A 16507-nucleotide genomic window follows, 5' to 3' on the forward strand; every position below is an offset into this window, starting at 1 on the left:
GAGGATGTACTGTTTCAAAGCAAGCAGATCTAACACCTTTTTAAACTCCCTCTCTCTCCATTTGTATGGAAAGTTGTCCTGAATGGATACAGGGACTGTCAGAAGTTTTAGTTTCTTCAAATCAGTATCCGTGGGAGAAAGATCTCTCAAAAATTTCCAGTCAGCTCTCTTGAGCCCCAGAATAAAAGTCAAAATACTGAGATTAATTCATGAAGGCTTCAGACTCCAGAGGCCAAGATATGAAAAACAGACATTGCAGTCCCTATCCCTTGATTCATCCATTCATGTCTTCCTCTTCAAAATGGTGCTAATGGTAGATTTCTAGGTCAGGGAGGTTCTCTGTTCATCCTCGTTGGTATCCTCCCTCTGTCTCAGCCATGGACACTCTTCTAGAAAGTAATCTGCTATGTATTTAAGGTCCTCAGGTAAGGAAGACTCCACTGGTAGATCTCAGGATGATGTCCTGATGGTTTACTACCCTCACTGTTCAAAACTTGTACCTTATTTCTAGTTCAGATTTGCCGAGCTTTTGCTTCTAGCCACCATACCATCCTGGACCTCTTTCTGTGGGTGAGAAACACTTCTTCTCCATGAAGATACCAAGGAGAGAGCAGTCTGGGATCCCTATCTGCTGTACAGTGCACAGGAGGAACCTTGCCATGAGATGTGCCAGTGTTTAGACTGCAGTTGATGGCTCTGAGCTCCCTCTGCTTCCTTCTCTCTCTCAATCATCCTTCACTTTGCAGCATTTAACCTGTAGTCAGGCTCTGAAAGGTGGGTAGCTGCTTGATGATTGAAACCAATGTCTTTGGGAGCTGAACATGTTCAGAAAACCTTAAGTATAGATGATATGTCTTCAAGTTCAAATTATTTGCTGAGGATGAAAAGCTGTAATTATATGGGCCTGGGCCTTCTAGGGCATCATGTGGAGGGGACTGGAAATGTAATTGCTCTCCCAGGTGGGCTTTTCCCAGCTGCTGGCTGGCATTCTGGCCAGCAGTTTCCATAGGTAACATGCAGAATAGCCCCACTGGCACCCTATAGATGGGGCTGTGTCCCTTTATTTTCTTGCCCAAAGCCACTTATAGCACCTATTTACACAGTATTGGGCAGTGTGATTCATTAAGGGCCTTGTAATTAACTGAACATACTTTATCACACCTGCCAGCCTGCTCCAGATCTCCACTGGAGACTTCACCTGGCTGTTCATCACCTAGCTTCCTCATGGAAGGAACTCCCATGCAGTGAAGTACTGCATCTGGGGAATGACATCTCATACTGTCCCTTGTGTGGTCCCTTTGCTCAGCATTTCTGGAGGGCATTTGGGGTCTGAGCCTGGCTTGGAGGATGAATTCTCTTCTTGCCTCATTGTTGCCTGCAGAAGAACCTTTGGGAGGCATCTACAGGGGCACCCAGTCCTAAAGGAAAACATCAGGCATATCCTGCACTTCAGAGAACATTTGGGAGCGTATCTGACTGCTTTTAACCTCCCATGAGCTTTTGCAGATGTCAAGCAGACAAAGCAGTGCTCTGCCTAGAAATGCCCCAGCTTTGCCTGCTATAAGGGCAGACAGGATTTGCAAGCAGTCTGGATGAATGCAGGTAGCTCCTAGGGCAAATATGAACAAAGTGCTGAGCCTTGGCTTTTGCTGAGCTCTCAGTGCTCTCCCAGGACCCTGAAGCTCATGTGTAGTATAGGGTCCTGGGTCTGAGAGCAGAGAGGACAAAGCCACAGGACAGGCTGGTCTAATGACATAAGACCTTGGTCCTCTGGTGTGGTCTCAACCTATGGGTAGGAAAGTTTGTCCTATTGGTGCTTGGTCTCTCATGATAGCACAAGTGAAGGAAGCACAAGGGAAAAAAAAATATCCTCATCTCTATCACATCCTCTGAGCCTTGCTCCTGGAGTGGGACCCCATAAGACAAGGAGCCATTTGCCCGAGAAATTCACATCCTGACTTACCTGATGGAGTTAATGATCTTGCTGTTGTCTTCCTCTGACCCTTCCACATGGAATCCATTTGGGATATTTTTCAAGGACAAACGGCTCAGCACATTCTCTGACCTGCTGCTGGTAATCGAGTGCCTCAGGGGGCTCCCAAAATCCCCTTCCACTGGCTTTGCTGCTTCCTGCTCTTGTTTATCTGCAGCCGTGTGCTGAACAGCTTCTCTCTGCTGGGCCATCAGTTTCTGCTCTAAGAGCTCTGGGCTTTCCTTGACCCTTTGCTGAATCAACGGGGTGAGTGGGGCCTCAAAACTGACACAGCTGTCTGTCTCATCCGTGAGAGAGAGCACATCCAGAGAGTCCAAGCTGCTGTAGTATGTGCCCTTCATAAGGTCAGACTCAACAATCTTCTCAAAGGTTGAGCTGAACCCATCCCTGATGTCTTTAAATTGGAACTGTTCCTTGTCATCCTCAGTGCAGCTCAGCTTGGCATCTCCAGCAGCAAACCTGCACCAAAAGGGGAGATGTAAAAAATACTGTCAGAGTATTTGCATGGATTGTTCTTCTCAGAGGAATGAGGCAGGAGAAGGGATAGACATGGATGCTGTTATTACAGGCTATTGTGATCTTTTTGTGGCATAATCTGTTTGGTTCCCAATTTTATTACAAGCTTCAAGCTTGGCACAAATTCTAGAGCTGATGAAGGCAGAGCATTACAGTGAGCAATCCCAGGGGTGGGGCTAACCCTTAATTTGATCATGTCCCAGTAAAAATCCAGAGCTCTGAACAGGAGATGTTTGCATCTGACATCTGTGATTGGATCCAGTGCCAGAATGGATTTAATCTGCAGGTTATCTCTCTAAGTGCTCCAATTATGACCATACTTCAAAATCATGACAGTCCTTAAGGATCATAGTCATCTAATCTAACTTTGGATGTTGGCAATGAATGTCCTTGCTCTTTCTACAGTAGAGAAAAACAGGAGCTTTTACAGAGCAATTTTTCTGACCTATCTTAAACCTTTTATCTTAGACAAGGCACCCTAGAAGTACTGTTTTCTCTCAAATGACAGGGACGTACAAGGGAGAACACATGCCTAGGCAGGAGAGGCTCCACACTACTTCACAGCCAGCCTGAGGGATTTAGGGATAGCATTAGAAGGGTGAGAAGTGGCTGTGAAATTAATGAGTCTACAAGACTAATTTCCAGGTAAACATTGGACAAACCTCAGCAATCTTGACTCTGTTTGATTTTGAACACAGGGGAATTCATTACAGTCGCATCTCAATACAAAACCCACAAGGGGAGAATTCATTTGAGTCAAAACCAGCAACACATGTTGTGCTGGAGCCCTGGAGAATTAGGAGGGCTCAGTTCCTCCTGCAATAGTCAGAATGACCAGGTTGCAAGAACTTGTCTGAAGTACCCCAGGTTTCTCTGGAGAAACCTCTCTTTCCATTCCCAGAAGGAATTCTGCTTTGACAGAATTGGGCAATTAGTGCTATAATATAGGCAAAAGCTAGGGGGAAAGTAAGCTTCTTTTCCTCCTCACTATGGTTGTCGCAGTTTGGAAACCCTTTCTCAGTGTCATGACTGTGCGTAGCTCCCCTCCTAATGAACACAGCCTCATTTTACAGCAAGAGTGCATCTCCCTGAGATGAATTCTGGGGGGTGGTTCAGGGATGAGCAGTTCCATGCCAGCATATGAGATGCTGTGCCTCTGCATGTCCAAACCCAGCTATTGTTACTAACGTTTTCTAGGAGGCGTCAGTGATAGCCCACTCCCTGCCTTGCAGAATATCTAACCTGAACCTCACCTGGCCCACAAAAGTTGGAAATGGACATTGGGAGGTTGTGGTTCCAGCACAGAGACAGCAAACTGCTTGTGAGCCAGACATAGCAGAGTCACGACAGCGCCTCCCAGGAGTTTGGACACTGCTGGTTTTAGTGCCCTTCACGAGATAGCTCATTCTCTGAAATTTGTAGCTAGGGAAACTTAGGCACACAGCAGTCCAGGGTATTGCTCATAGAAAAAGCAAAGGAGAGGTACAGCGATATAGCCCTATATCCTGTCTCCACCAGCAGGCAGCAGAGAACAGGGAAAGCAAAGTGACTGCTCCCCCCCACAAACAGCCACCTCCTTCCAACTCCCAGCTATCAGCAGCTTAAGGATGCCCTGATCCAGAGACATCCAGCCCCTTTTTTTTCATTAGACATAGGCTCCCTAGTTTCAAGGTGGATGTGGTATCCTGAACACCACCGCCATGTTTGGGCAAAGGCTCAGCAAAGCACTGAAGCAAAGTCAGTTTGTACCATTACGTAGCCTGGGATACACACTTCCTTCTCCCACAGCACTAGGGATTTGCCTTTACTTTTACTGCACAGGTAAATAAGCAGCAACGAGTGAGGGATACTTCTTGAGCAGAGGGTGTGTTAATAAGGCAGCAAGGTCTCCCATGTTCCCAGCAGGTCTATCGGTGCACCCACAATTGCCTCAATGCAACCTCAACTGTGCTTTATATCTCCTGCTATTGCCTTGCTGCAGATTACCTACTGGTTCCCAACTCATGTGGCACCCCCTGCCAGGCTGTGCCCTCTGGAGCCCAGATGCTTGGCTGTGATGAAATATCACCTGCCTCCAGCACGTGGAGCCACAGGGAAGAAAACACCCTGCAGCAAGGTGTTCCACAGCTTCACCAACACTGCATGCAAATCACCCTCCTGTTTGCTTTGAACCTGCTAGCTTCTTTTTATATCTCCCAGTTCTCATACTGGAAAAGCCAGCAGTCATTCCCCATCTACCCTCTCCAGTCTGCTCTGTTTCACGGACCTCTCTCACACCTCCCCTTCACCATTTAGCTCTTTTCCAAGCTGAAGTATCCTCGTCTGAGAGAGACTCCCCAGCATTGCCGTGCAGCTGGCAAGGACCTCCTAGAGCAGTTGTATGTTCAGAAGAGCCCTGTGTCCCAGCTGCAGCCTGGTGCTGCAGTTCCAACCTGGTGACCTGATGCACCAGACACCCCCTCCCACCTTCTTGTCTAATGACCCGACATAGCACTGTCTCACTGCACAGCAATGCAGCTCCTCGCACTGGCTGTGGGCACTGGATGCCAGATGTGCTTCCCATCAGCCACAGCTGGTGCAAAGCCCACATCCCTTCCTTTCAGAGGCAGACCTTATGAAGCAGCTCTGGGCTGGGATAATACAGACATGTTTTACAGGGAGACATTCCAGCAAGCCCATGTCTGCTCCTCCTCCATAATCAGTTTTTCCTCACAGAATCTGCTTCCAGGAGATTTCTGGGAGGAAATACAAAGTGTGGAGGTTTTCAGCTTCCCAGCCCTGTGTGCTGCAGCCCCCTTGAGATACAAGCAATGGGGAGAAGGCTGAGACAACAGTGAGGCACGATCAGTTCTAGACTTCTGTCCCCCTCCCTCCCTTGGATGCACAAACCTGTGGCTAAGGCCTCACCTCACCTCAGCCCAAGCCCGCCTCCCTTTTTGCCTTCTCCATGGTGATAAGTCTGTCAGCCAAACATTTCCCAGGCCAGGAAGGAGAGCTGGGAAGGACTTAGGGGAATCACAACATCCCAAAGGAGATGGCCTTTCGGCAATTAGCCACACCACAAGCTGAGGACTGGGGGCACAGGGAAAATGACTGCTTTCTGATCTCCTAGCCTTTTGAACCGTGCCGCTCATAATTATTTATCAAGCTAGGACTTGAGGACCTAGGCTGGGCCTGTCATAAATAAATGACTACCAGACAAAGCAGGGGTTACTTGCTGCTGCTTCTCTTTGGGGCTCTTTCCAGTGCCAGATGTGGGTTCCTCCTCCTGCCACGGCCATGGTCCCCTGACTTTGAAGTATCTTCTGGGCAGCAGAGAGACACCATGGCCTCACCTCCGCCCACCGGAGAGGGCTCCGGCAGCTGGGCGGCGGCAGGGGCCCGCGGCTGCCAGGCTGGGCAGTTGCTAAGGTGCCTCAGCTCCCCTAGCAACGGGGCCGAGTGGGGCAGGCTGGCCAAGGTGGGGGGGACTGACACCTGGACAGGGATGGGGCACCTGGGAGGCCTTGTGAGGTGGCCGATAACAAGATGGGGCAGGCTGTGTGACCTTGTCCCTGTCCGGCTGCCTCGCCCAGCAGCGGGCATCCCATACCCCACGTCCCTCTGCTGCAAAGGACAGCTCCGTCTGTCCCCGGGGCCTTCGCCTGCGCGCCAGGAACAGCTCTGCTCTTGGAGACCTCCCCTGTCTACGGTTGGGGGCACTGTACTCAGCCATCCTGAGCATGCAGAAAGGCCCCATCCCAGGTGCCAGATGCTGGGCAGGGCTGACGCTCCCACTCTTGATCTTAGTTGAGATCCACAACACTGAAATAATGAAATAATTCTGCTTCTTAAACCTGTACCTTAAGTGACAATTTATTTCTATTTCAGCTCTTGGCTCCCAGAGTGGTCATCTGTACTATACTACTGACTGAGAGGCAGGAGACAGTCCCATTTCTATTTCTATAGCACTATAGGTACATCTGTAGAGAGCAGGTTTTTCTGTAAGCATGTCATGTCTATATACACATGGGTATGCAACGGGGACAGCTAAACTCAGCTCTGCACTGCAGCCAATGTCCCCCTATAACGCTCCTCCTCTGTTCTCATCCTCTATATTGATGCTGATTCCCTTCCAGTTCTGTCCTAGTTCTGCACAACAACTCTGTTCTTGGTGTGGTTCCCACTAGCAAAAAGCTTGGAGTTCTGTTTTAGATCAGATGAAGTCAGTTTTCCCTGCTGTTACCTTGGTGAGATCCTTTGCTGGCAGCAGTGATGGGCAATTCCCACAATACCAAACAATATCAGAAATTGGGTGGCAAAGCTCCTGCATACCATTTTGCTTGTGCTCCACTCTGCTGTCCTCCATCATAGCCTTGTCCCTGATGTGTCCTGATACCCCTTCTTAAAACTGGGGTGTTCCTACATGCACAGCACCTCTGCTCCAGGAGGGCTGATGGGTTGGGGGGGAAGCACAGCTCTCCCTAGAGAGGTCCTGAGCAGCGCAAAGCAGCCCCAAGCCCAGGGCCATCACCTGGCCTTGCACAGGCGAAAACAAACAGAGAAATTCAATGGACTCTGCAGACTGCATCAAATATTGCAGGGACTGCATGGGTTAGGCTGTTTTCTTTCCTCCCTTGAAATCTTTTTCTTGCTGCTAGCATAGGCAACTTGCAGGGCCAGAGGCTTTGCATGATGTTCTCTCCTGTGGAAGATGTTGGTTGAGGGGTCCTTGCTGGTTCAGGTACCACAGGGATGTGTATTTACCTGGGGTTTGGAGCTGGGAAACACAGCAGGAAAACTGGAGGGGAGGTGACATTTCCCTCCTCAAAACTGACAAATGGCACATGATACCAGTGACACCAGCTAGCTGATGAAGTGAGTAGTTTACAGGATGGGGAGGTTCAGTGGTCAAATGCATATACTACTGGATGGGATTTCCCTGAGGAACCAGTCTTTATAAAAAACCTGCTGCTTCATCCAAATAAAACTGTGTAGAGCAAGAGGTTGGGCTCCCCTTCATTTATTGACTTGACCATTTTGGGAAGGGGGAAGGTAGCTACAGAAAGGCCAGGACATGCAGTTTTGATATCTTTGAAATAAAAAAAAGTCCTTCAGTATACTGCAAAAATCATTGTTTGTCAAGCAACTGAAACAATATTAAAAGCCAGAATGGCAGGGAATGGAAAGAGCTTTCTGACAGCTAATTCACAAAAATGTTCAATTGTTCAATTATTTTTCTTGCTTCAGGATTCAAAAAACTTTCAGAATCTCACCAGTACTCCTGGGCTCATCCAGGCCCAACTGCGCTGGGAAAACATACCTCAGCTCTGAATTGCTGGGGAGAAACAAGTACCCCTTCTGCTAGACAGAAAAGATACCTCTCCTAACAGGTCAATGGAGTAAGATTTCAGAAACTGCTGTGGACTATCAGGGCTTGATTCATGACCCTAGGAGTGGATCTTGGCAAAGCATTACTTTGCATGCCAAAGGAAGGCCTGCTGCTTGTACACTGCCTGTATGCAGGCACATCACTCCATGCTCACTAACACACCTTCATTCATTAAAGTAAGACCCTGAGTGGTGAAAGCCACAAGCCAGTCTGCCAGCTCAGCTTTGTGCCAATATCAAAACCACCTGCCTACCAATGACCTTATTGCCAAAAGCAAGAAAAAAACTTCTATGCCCCTTCTGCAACAGAACAAAACTTTTGTCCAATGCTCACTTCTTGGTAAGGGACTGAGAAGAACTCATACATTTGTTTTTTAAATACACTTCTTCTGTTTGATTTTTTACAAACTGACATTCAACTAGCCCTGGAGGACTTGCCGTGAAAACCATCCCAAATGTAGAAGCTGACTGTTTAGGCAAGATCCTCTTCCTTACTCTACTGTTCCAAGGCATGGCTGGAGTTTTATAAGAAGGCCTAAGAAACTCCACTGGCAGCTGGGAGACGTGTCACCTGGTGTAGGTGTTACCACTGACACACGTGTCTGGATATCAAGAGCCAGGTCAAGTTCAGGATGAAGGAGAGGACATAGTAAGTTCCACAGAAATTCATGTCTCCACACCAGCACATCACATGGCCAGATAAGGCTCTCCTAATTTAGAAAGAGCCCAGTGCTGCCCAGATGATGCCAGCAAACACACAAACATATGTGATGTCCATAGATGTTATGCACAAAGTCAGATAGGAGAATCAGAACGTTTTTTTCTGGCCCTGAAATCAACAGACATGCCCTGAATTTGCTGGTCCAGAGATACCAAAGTAGTGTCATCCCTTTGTGGAAATCCCAGCCTCTCCAAGGTGTCTCAAGCAGGATGGAAGATGGCTAGCCATTTCAAGAAACAGTGGCCCTAAGGCCTAGTGAATACACACCTTGTCACTGCTGATAACACACTTACCTGGGAAGCTGCTTTAACCATTAGTGTTTTTTTCACAGAGCAGCTTATTCTCTTGGGCATGTCCAAGAGGCAATGCTCACACGGGCCATCCTCCAGTGCCCTCATTAGCACAGGCCCAATAAGAGCTCCCCATTTACATTAGCACTAATTCCAGACACAGTAAAATGGGACCTGGAGTCCCTTCACACAGGGAAGTTCTCAAGATTACCCTCATTTGCTACAGCCAGACTGTTTAAAGATCTTACTCAAGCCTGCAGGATAGGAAATACTTTGCAAACAGAGACCTCCTCACCTCAAGAATCCACAGCGTAACCAAAAACAGTTGTGGTTTGATGTGGGACATAGTGGACAATAAACAGACAAACCAGTGTGAGGAGGGAAGACTGCAAAGACAGAAATGTGCATAACCCTGTTTGTGGCAGCAAGGTGCAGGCATGTGTCAGCAACCAGACTCATCTGCCTGATCTTTGCAACAAAAGTGTATTTTGAGGAAGCACTTGAACAAAGGTACAGTTTCCTGCTTCTAACGTGCCAGGGCGAGGGCCAGCCAAGAGGGGAGGATGGATCAGTGCTCTCAAGTTTCTTATTTCTCAGTGCATTAAACCCCAAATGCCAAGCCACATGTCTGATGCACCTAAGCAGGTCAAGGTCCCATGAAGTAGCTCTTCTGTGCTAGCTGCAGTGAATTGCTGGGGCATCTCTTCCTCTCCGTGATGCCACACACCAGGCCAGCTGGCTGGTGAGCTGCAGACAAGAGCCACCAGCTGTGCGAGGTATAGGAGATCCTGGAGCAGGAGGAAGCAGAAAAGAGCCAGCTGATGGACAGTGTGAGGAAGGAGCCAGCCATTTGTGGCTTATACTCAGTGTGTGAGACTTGACCAGTCTTGACAAACAAGTTCTTAGATCCTTTTAAACTCCTTTCTGATGTCTGAACCTCCGGAGATACTGTTTTTAAGCTTAACTCTGGAACACCACAGATAAAAGCTTACATAAAACTGTAGCCCCACAGAATCCCTTGATTGCAGGAGCTCAGGGCTTTAAGAAAATTATCCCCTGCCTCATCAGAGCTGGCCACACAGCAAACCAGACATGAACAGAAATGACATAGACAATAGCAGCTTTACAAACTAACCACTGCAGCATAAAGGCTCCTTATCTCCAGGAGTGCTTCTCTTTAAAAATCCACCTATCCCTGCAGGGTGAACTGCAGTGTCTGGCAATGATACTGTGTGTCTCCTCCTTCCACAAAGCAGAAGGAACTTTAAAAACTTCACACTCCTGTGGCAGGAAGGATTTTACATCCTTAATTGCACCCAGTGATGGGAATTGCAAGACTTGCCTTGGCAGCTTGTCCCATTGCCAAACTTCTAGCAATAGTTCCCATCACCATTGAACCTCTGTGTCCCCTCAGTAACAGAGGCTCTGTGTTCTCACCACACTAATGAAAAACGCTGGGTCTCTGTGATTTCCCCAGGTCCTGTGAGAAACCCATCATGCCTCCTCCTGGCCTGCATTGCTTCACTCCTGATCACCAGCATGCAAATGTTTGTGTGGGAGGCGGCAGCTGTGGGAGCACCCATGGATAGTGCATGTCCTGGCCCATCCCTGCCAGGTTTCGCACACAGCATGTATTTGCAGGGTAGCTGTGCCCTGCAGCTGTCCTTACAAGTGCTCTCCTGACTGCTCCTGGAAGAGCCATCAAGCCCAGTGCCCCCAGGCTATTACTTAGTGGGTCCCACATTGCCATACTCCAGAGTCAGAGAGCTCCCACTCACTCAGTCACCACACTGAACGCAGTCATTTCCATTAACCTAGTTATACCATGGAGCTTGAATTTTCCAACCCTTTATTTATCCCTTGAGCCCAAACTCACACAGCAGGCAACAAAGTGAGAAAGCCTGTGTCCAAAAGGACACCCTAGCTAAGGCTGCATGGGACAGACCATAGACATCAGGGCAGGAGCCGCAGTGCAGGACAGGTCAGTGGATGCTAATAAGCTTGCTTGCACCCTGCCAGCATCAATGGATACAAGTCAGTTCATGTCTCTTCCTTTCTGGTCCCAGAGAAGAGTCTCCCAAGGGAGGACGAACAGAGTTTCTCCAGCTCACACCAGCCCATAAGCACAGTCTGTACCTAATTCAAGCAAAGCTCGGCTAAGATGTGAGACAACATAAGACTTCGCTTGTGTGAATAAACCTAACATAGCCTGCCCACAGAGAAGTGTTGTGTACTTAAGTACTAAATAGCAGGGAAGGCAATTGCTTTACTTAAATAAGGAGCCATATATTTATTTGCATTGTAAACACAAGCCTCTGTAAGTATACTGAAGTAATGTATCGAATTGCCTGTGCTGCTTTTCCCAGTCATCTCTGAAATGCTGTTTTATTGCTTATGGCAAGGCATGCAGAGCAATGCATTTGGTTATTATTGCAACTGAACCATACCGGATTTTTATGCACTGAGTTGCTTACTTTTCACTTACCACTGGTTAATTACTCATAATAAAGTAGAACCTAGTTTGCTGTGTTGATGGAGCAAGGAGGCCTGCCTGAAAAGTACATAATAGAAAGCAGGACTCTCATGTCTACCCAGTGAAGGCTTTCAGCAAAGTTTTGCTGAAACTTTATTTAATGGAATTTGAAATGCTCAATGGCTGTACAGTATTGTGGGAGGAAATGTGTGGGTAAAGGCAGTAGTTCCAAAGTGTCAGGTACTCAGTGCATCTACAAGCCAAATGTGGGGACTTTTTTGCATGCTTTCCAGAGACTGGAAAAAGAGAACATATTTCACTGGTGAAGGTCTCAATCTGGCTACAGAGCTGCGACCTCCCTAAGACCAGCAAGGCCAATGCTGGGGACTCTCAGAAGGTGAAATAGTCAAAATAGCCATAGAGAGGGGAAAATCGGGCTTTGCCAAATGGTATATTCACATGTCAATGTGGTGCCATGGGATAAATTAGAAAGGAGGAGAAAGGGATTCAGTGAATGTAAACTGCAGCACAAGCTTTAAAGCTTTGGGTTTGTTTCATTTCCTTGACTTTGTTAATAAAGATTTCCTACCTAGATGTGCTAACATACACTCAGGAGTGAAATTGTGGGACCGGATTTCTTTCTCCAGCTCTCCTGTGGAGTGGATGACTTGGAGGACTTTTTACCCTTTGATTCCTTATTGGTCCAGTAGAGAGAGCAAGACTCAACCCCTTCTTGTAAAGTACTAGAAGATCTAGGGACAAAATGAGCCATATAAGCACCAACATACTAATAATGACAAATGCTTTGTTCACCAGGAACAAATTGTTGACTGCTCAGAGAAAAGCATTAGGCCAGAGATAGAGAAACCCCAGTTTCTCCTACATCCAGAAGGGGTCATAATGGAAACAATAATATCTAGAAGGGAAAAAAAGAAAGAACTGGGGAAACTTGGTGCAGGATGACAGTGACTTCTCTTGTGCCTCGATCTGCTTGTCAGCTTTTTGAAGGCACATTCATTTGGGAGAGCCAGTGCAGCAGGCAGTTAGCTACAGCCAGGAAAGAAGATCAAATACATCCCACTGTGCCCAGTTCATATGGACAGATCCCAATGTCTCTGGTGTGAGACATCCTTTCTACAATGCTGTATTTGGCCCGGCTAGTTGTTTCTGCCACTTAACCTACTGATGGTTGGTAAAAGTACTACGGAGCTTGAATACAGAGAGCTAACTTGATTCCTGGAGAATAAATGTTTTCCCAGAATTTAGCTGTGTCCTTGAGGTTTTCCAACTGCACTTTTGCCTTTGAATATGGTGTGTGACTTGTCCCCTCTGCACTCAGCTTCCCAGAAGACTTATTTACTATCCAAGCGAATATGTATAGAGCACAAAATCATGACCTTTGCATGCAGAGCCCAGTCGGGTCACATCGTGTCCAAATCCTCAGCCTGCCACTTCTCCCAATTCACGCCCCAGTACCTTAAAATAATCGCACTTCCAGTGATTGTACCAGCATTCACTGACCACTCTTAGCTCCGTCTTCAACTCAGAGTCTCTGGCAGGGAGCCACATACCAAGCAAATGTGATCCCCATGCGACCTGAGCGACTCACAGACACCCAAGACCCAACTAAGTAGCTTGTGGTGCAGTGAGGACCTGCCTGGGGGTGGACTCCTCTAGCCCTGTGGATGTCAACAGACAGTAGCAGCCTAACTTGGACCCCTCTTTTCCTCTTTGATACCTTCAATTGTACTTGTTGAAACTGCTGCTGCTGCTTCTTGCTGGGAGGCTTGGGTAAATCAAATCACCAGCTTTTTATTGGGGACCCTGTTCAACACTACAGATGCCAGGAATTCGGTACACCCTGCAGTCAGTCCACATGCTGTGTGGCTTCCCAGCACTCCTGCAATTCCTGGCTAAGCTCCAGACAATGCTCCTAACAAATTTAGCCTGAAACCTGCACCAGATGAAAACTAGGAGGTGGCTTACATGCACCTCTTGGCCACCATGTCCCTTTCACACCTTCTTCTCTTAAGAAGGCTATGCACCTCTCTGTCAACCTCTGCTGCTCTCCTCCAGCCCCCTACTGCTTGCTGGCATCTCTCCCATGCTGTGACAGAAGGTATAAAGGCCATGCTGTAAAATTCACAATGGCTAGCAACCCTGGGCTGGCTACAACACAATACCCTAGGCTCCCTGGGCCATTTCTGGTGGCAAAGGAAAGTACCTCAACTCATCCCACAGTGGGAAGCATTTCAACTCATCCTAGTGACCAGTCATTTTCCTTCAATCCCCCAACCTTCAGATCCCCAATGGGGTCTAGGCATTTGTACAGGCATAAAATATGCAAATCTGCTGTGAAGCCCACACCAGCTCCCAACAAGGCTGTTTCTGATCAGAGCTTCCTCCAGTCATAGAGGGTCCCTTCATGAAGTCAAGCTGCCAGCAAGGAGGACACAGGGGGGCATGAAATATACACTGGTTTATCTCTAGTGTTTGAGGGCAGGATGACACTGGTGCCCTTCGGTTCTCACTCCTCCACTGCCACCTGTGGTTCTGGGAGAGCACTACCTGCTGCGGACCTTCAGGCACAAAGGTGACTTGATGACCTCTCCAATTCTACTGCAAATCTGGGACATACCTGTAAAAAAGGCAGCACAAGCTCTTCTACACCCAGCCTGATGCACTGACGAAGACCACCTTGGCCAGAACATCTGCAGAGGAATCTAAACCAAGGGACATTTGCTTGAGCTAGCGGACTGCTGACCTGGGGTAGCAACAGATTTCTGGTCTGATGAGGGAGGAGGATGTTCTACCAGGCTAATACAAGTGATAAGCCTCCAGGCAAGCACTGGAGGTGTCACGGTAGCACTTCAGCAGGGCACGGCCACCTTCATGGAAAGCACGGCCTCCTGCTGTTGCATCACCCCCTCCCTGGAAGGCACTGCCCCTTGCTGTTTGCTCCACCCCTAGTTTGCACCAGGCTCCCATGGGCTGTTGACCCTGTTCTTCATTTCCACTCAGGCAGCAAGGGCAGCAGAGAGGCTGGTGTGTCAGTGCAGAAGCGACTACGTCCCATAAACCTGGAATGTTAGTTCAAACAACTCACATAACTGACTGTCGGGGCATTAGTAGGACTGCACGGGCTGAGGCACAGTGAGCCCATGTGGTCAGCTTCATGCTGTCAGACTGACACACAGCACTTCCCCCACTGCCCCATCTTGCCTCTGTGCATCCTAAAGCACACACATCCAGACTGAGAGCACAAAGCCATCTCCTGGCGGCTGGGAAGCATATACTCATGAACCAAAGCAAAAAACAATCACTGTGCTACTCAGGCACTGGTAGCAGCTGCCACAAGTGAAGTAGGAAGCAAAACCTAACACCTTGCCCTCTTTTACTAACAAGATGCTGCTTTGGCTGTAACCTGGCTAGTCCAGACTGCCAGAAGAAGTTATGCTGCCAGGACTCCTGGGGGTGTACCAGGCTCCCGGACAAGCTCGATTCACTGTGGGCTTCATGCTGTCATGCTTGCCCTGCTCTAATACTTAAGCTACCTCAGCTAGCTCTGCCTTAGGTAATGCAGCAGCATCTCCAGCTTGCAAGTGGGACACCCCCAAAGACAGCACACTCTGCACTCAGCACAGTTGCGATCCCTAAATCCTTTTCCTTTACTTTGGTGTGTCTGTGGGCAGACACTGACTCTAATCACAACTTTTCTGCATTTGTAATAGGGTAAAGCAGAGCAAGAAGCCCAGAAAGAAAAGAGTAAAAAATGAGAATCAGCCATGAGAGCAGCTGTAGCTTTTTAAACTGATGAGTTACATATGGAGATCCAAGAAGGTCTGAGAAACAACACACACAAACCAGCATTGAACTAAAGTTACAATGACTTCTCACTTACCTGAGCTGTTCCTCTGTGTCATCAGCGCTTAGTGCTTCTGAAGAGCCCAGGAACGTGTGCAAGCGCACCTTGCTGAGGGCCTCACTATATATCTCCTGGGTGAGGGAGTCCCTCTCCTCCAAATCCACGCTGCTTTGGCTGGGCACACTGCTGTCCTGTGGCTGTGCTTTCTCCTTCCCTGTAGCAAGCTCTGTGTGCATGCCGTTCATCAGCGCCGGCCCATCATCTCTGCCACTCTCACTCAGTGCACACTCCTCCTGCCCCCGCTCCCTCCGTCTTTCACCCGGCTTCCATGTGGCCAGGGCTGTTTCCAGATGTTCGGCCCCTTGGCCCATGCCGTCATTGGCCAGACTCTCACCGTCCTTTCTTTGGGAAGGCTCAGCATTATCCAAGGGGCTGCCTTTCTCACTGGCAGACTCCAAGGACTCACTGAGCTGCTCGCTTCCATTGTTACAGGCTAACATAGCGATCTGTGAGCCCGAGGAATGCAACTCATTATAGTCTGCAGAAGATAATGGAAAGTGAATGTTCTCAGTCATATTCTGCTCGTTCTCACAGTGCTTACGGGGCTCCTTTCCCCTTGGTTAATTCAGGCTTGGTATTATCTACAACAGGAAAGAAGCAGAGAGACATGAGTGTCTGCAAGGGTTGTCAGAAAGGCATTTATTGATAGTAGTTCAAAAGGGCAACAGTTTAAAGTGGAGGAGGGCCAGCATCCCTAAGGCCAGCCCAACTTGTTAGTGGGAGTGGCAAGTAGTGGCAGGAGTGGGTAGGAAAATGTGCCCCCGGCTCCATCCCCAACACAAAAGCAGAGAGGCATGGTACTGGCCTGCCTGCAAAAAACAGAGCTCACTAACCAGTGCAGTCAGATCTGGAGATTAAAATGGTGGCCTGATTTCAATCTGCAATTGTAGTCCTGAGCCATCACAGGCCCAGGTGCCCCTGTTTTCTTCGCTTGAAGCAGTACAGTAGGTGCATGGCTCAGGCAATTCTCCTCAGAAGTGAAAAGCCAAGGTCCAGGACTCAGCACAGTCTTGCCAACCCTCAGTGGCCACAAAAGCACTGAAGCAGGTTAATCTGCTTTGTAGCTAAAAGCCCCCAAAGCTAAAAGTCTCAAAGCACCTGTGCATGCCCCTAAACCAAAGCTGAGAATGAATAAGATAGTGTGGCAGAAGAAGGGGACTGGGGCAATGAAGCCCCTCAGCTCAGAGCACAAGGAGGCAACACGGGGCTGTGTAGGCTG

At 48.4% G+C, this 16507-nt stretch overlaps 1 protein-coding gene across 1 annotated transcript in view; it reads right to left on the reverse strand.

Moving 5' to 3' along the window:
- PSD2 (pleckstrin and Sec7 domain containing 2) overlaps positions 1 to 15803 on the reverse strand; it is a 53752-nt gene extending 37949 nt beyond the window's left edge. The window contains exons 1-2 of the mRNA XM_026067882.1: positions 15265 to 15803; positions 1964 to 2452 (exon numbers count right to left, since the gene is read on the reverse strand). Coding sequence (XP_025923667.1) covers positions 1964 to 2452; positions 15265 to 15803 — 1028 coding nt within the window. The remainder of the gene's footprint in view (positions 1 to 1963; positions 2453 to 15264) is intronic.
- Positions 15804 to 16507: the final 704 nt, after the last annotated feature.

Source organism: Apteryx rowi, unplaced genomic scaffold, assembly GCF_003343035.1.
Source record: "Apteryx rowi isolate R43461 unplaced genomic scaffold, aptRow1 scaffold_264, whole genome shotgun sequence".
NCBI classification, from domain to species: domain Eukaryota; kingdom Metazoa; phylum Chordata; class Aves; order Apterygiformes; family Apterygidae; genus Apteryx; species Apteryx rowi.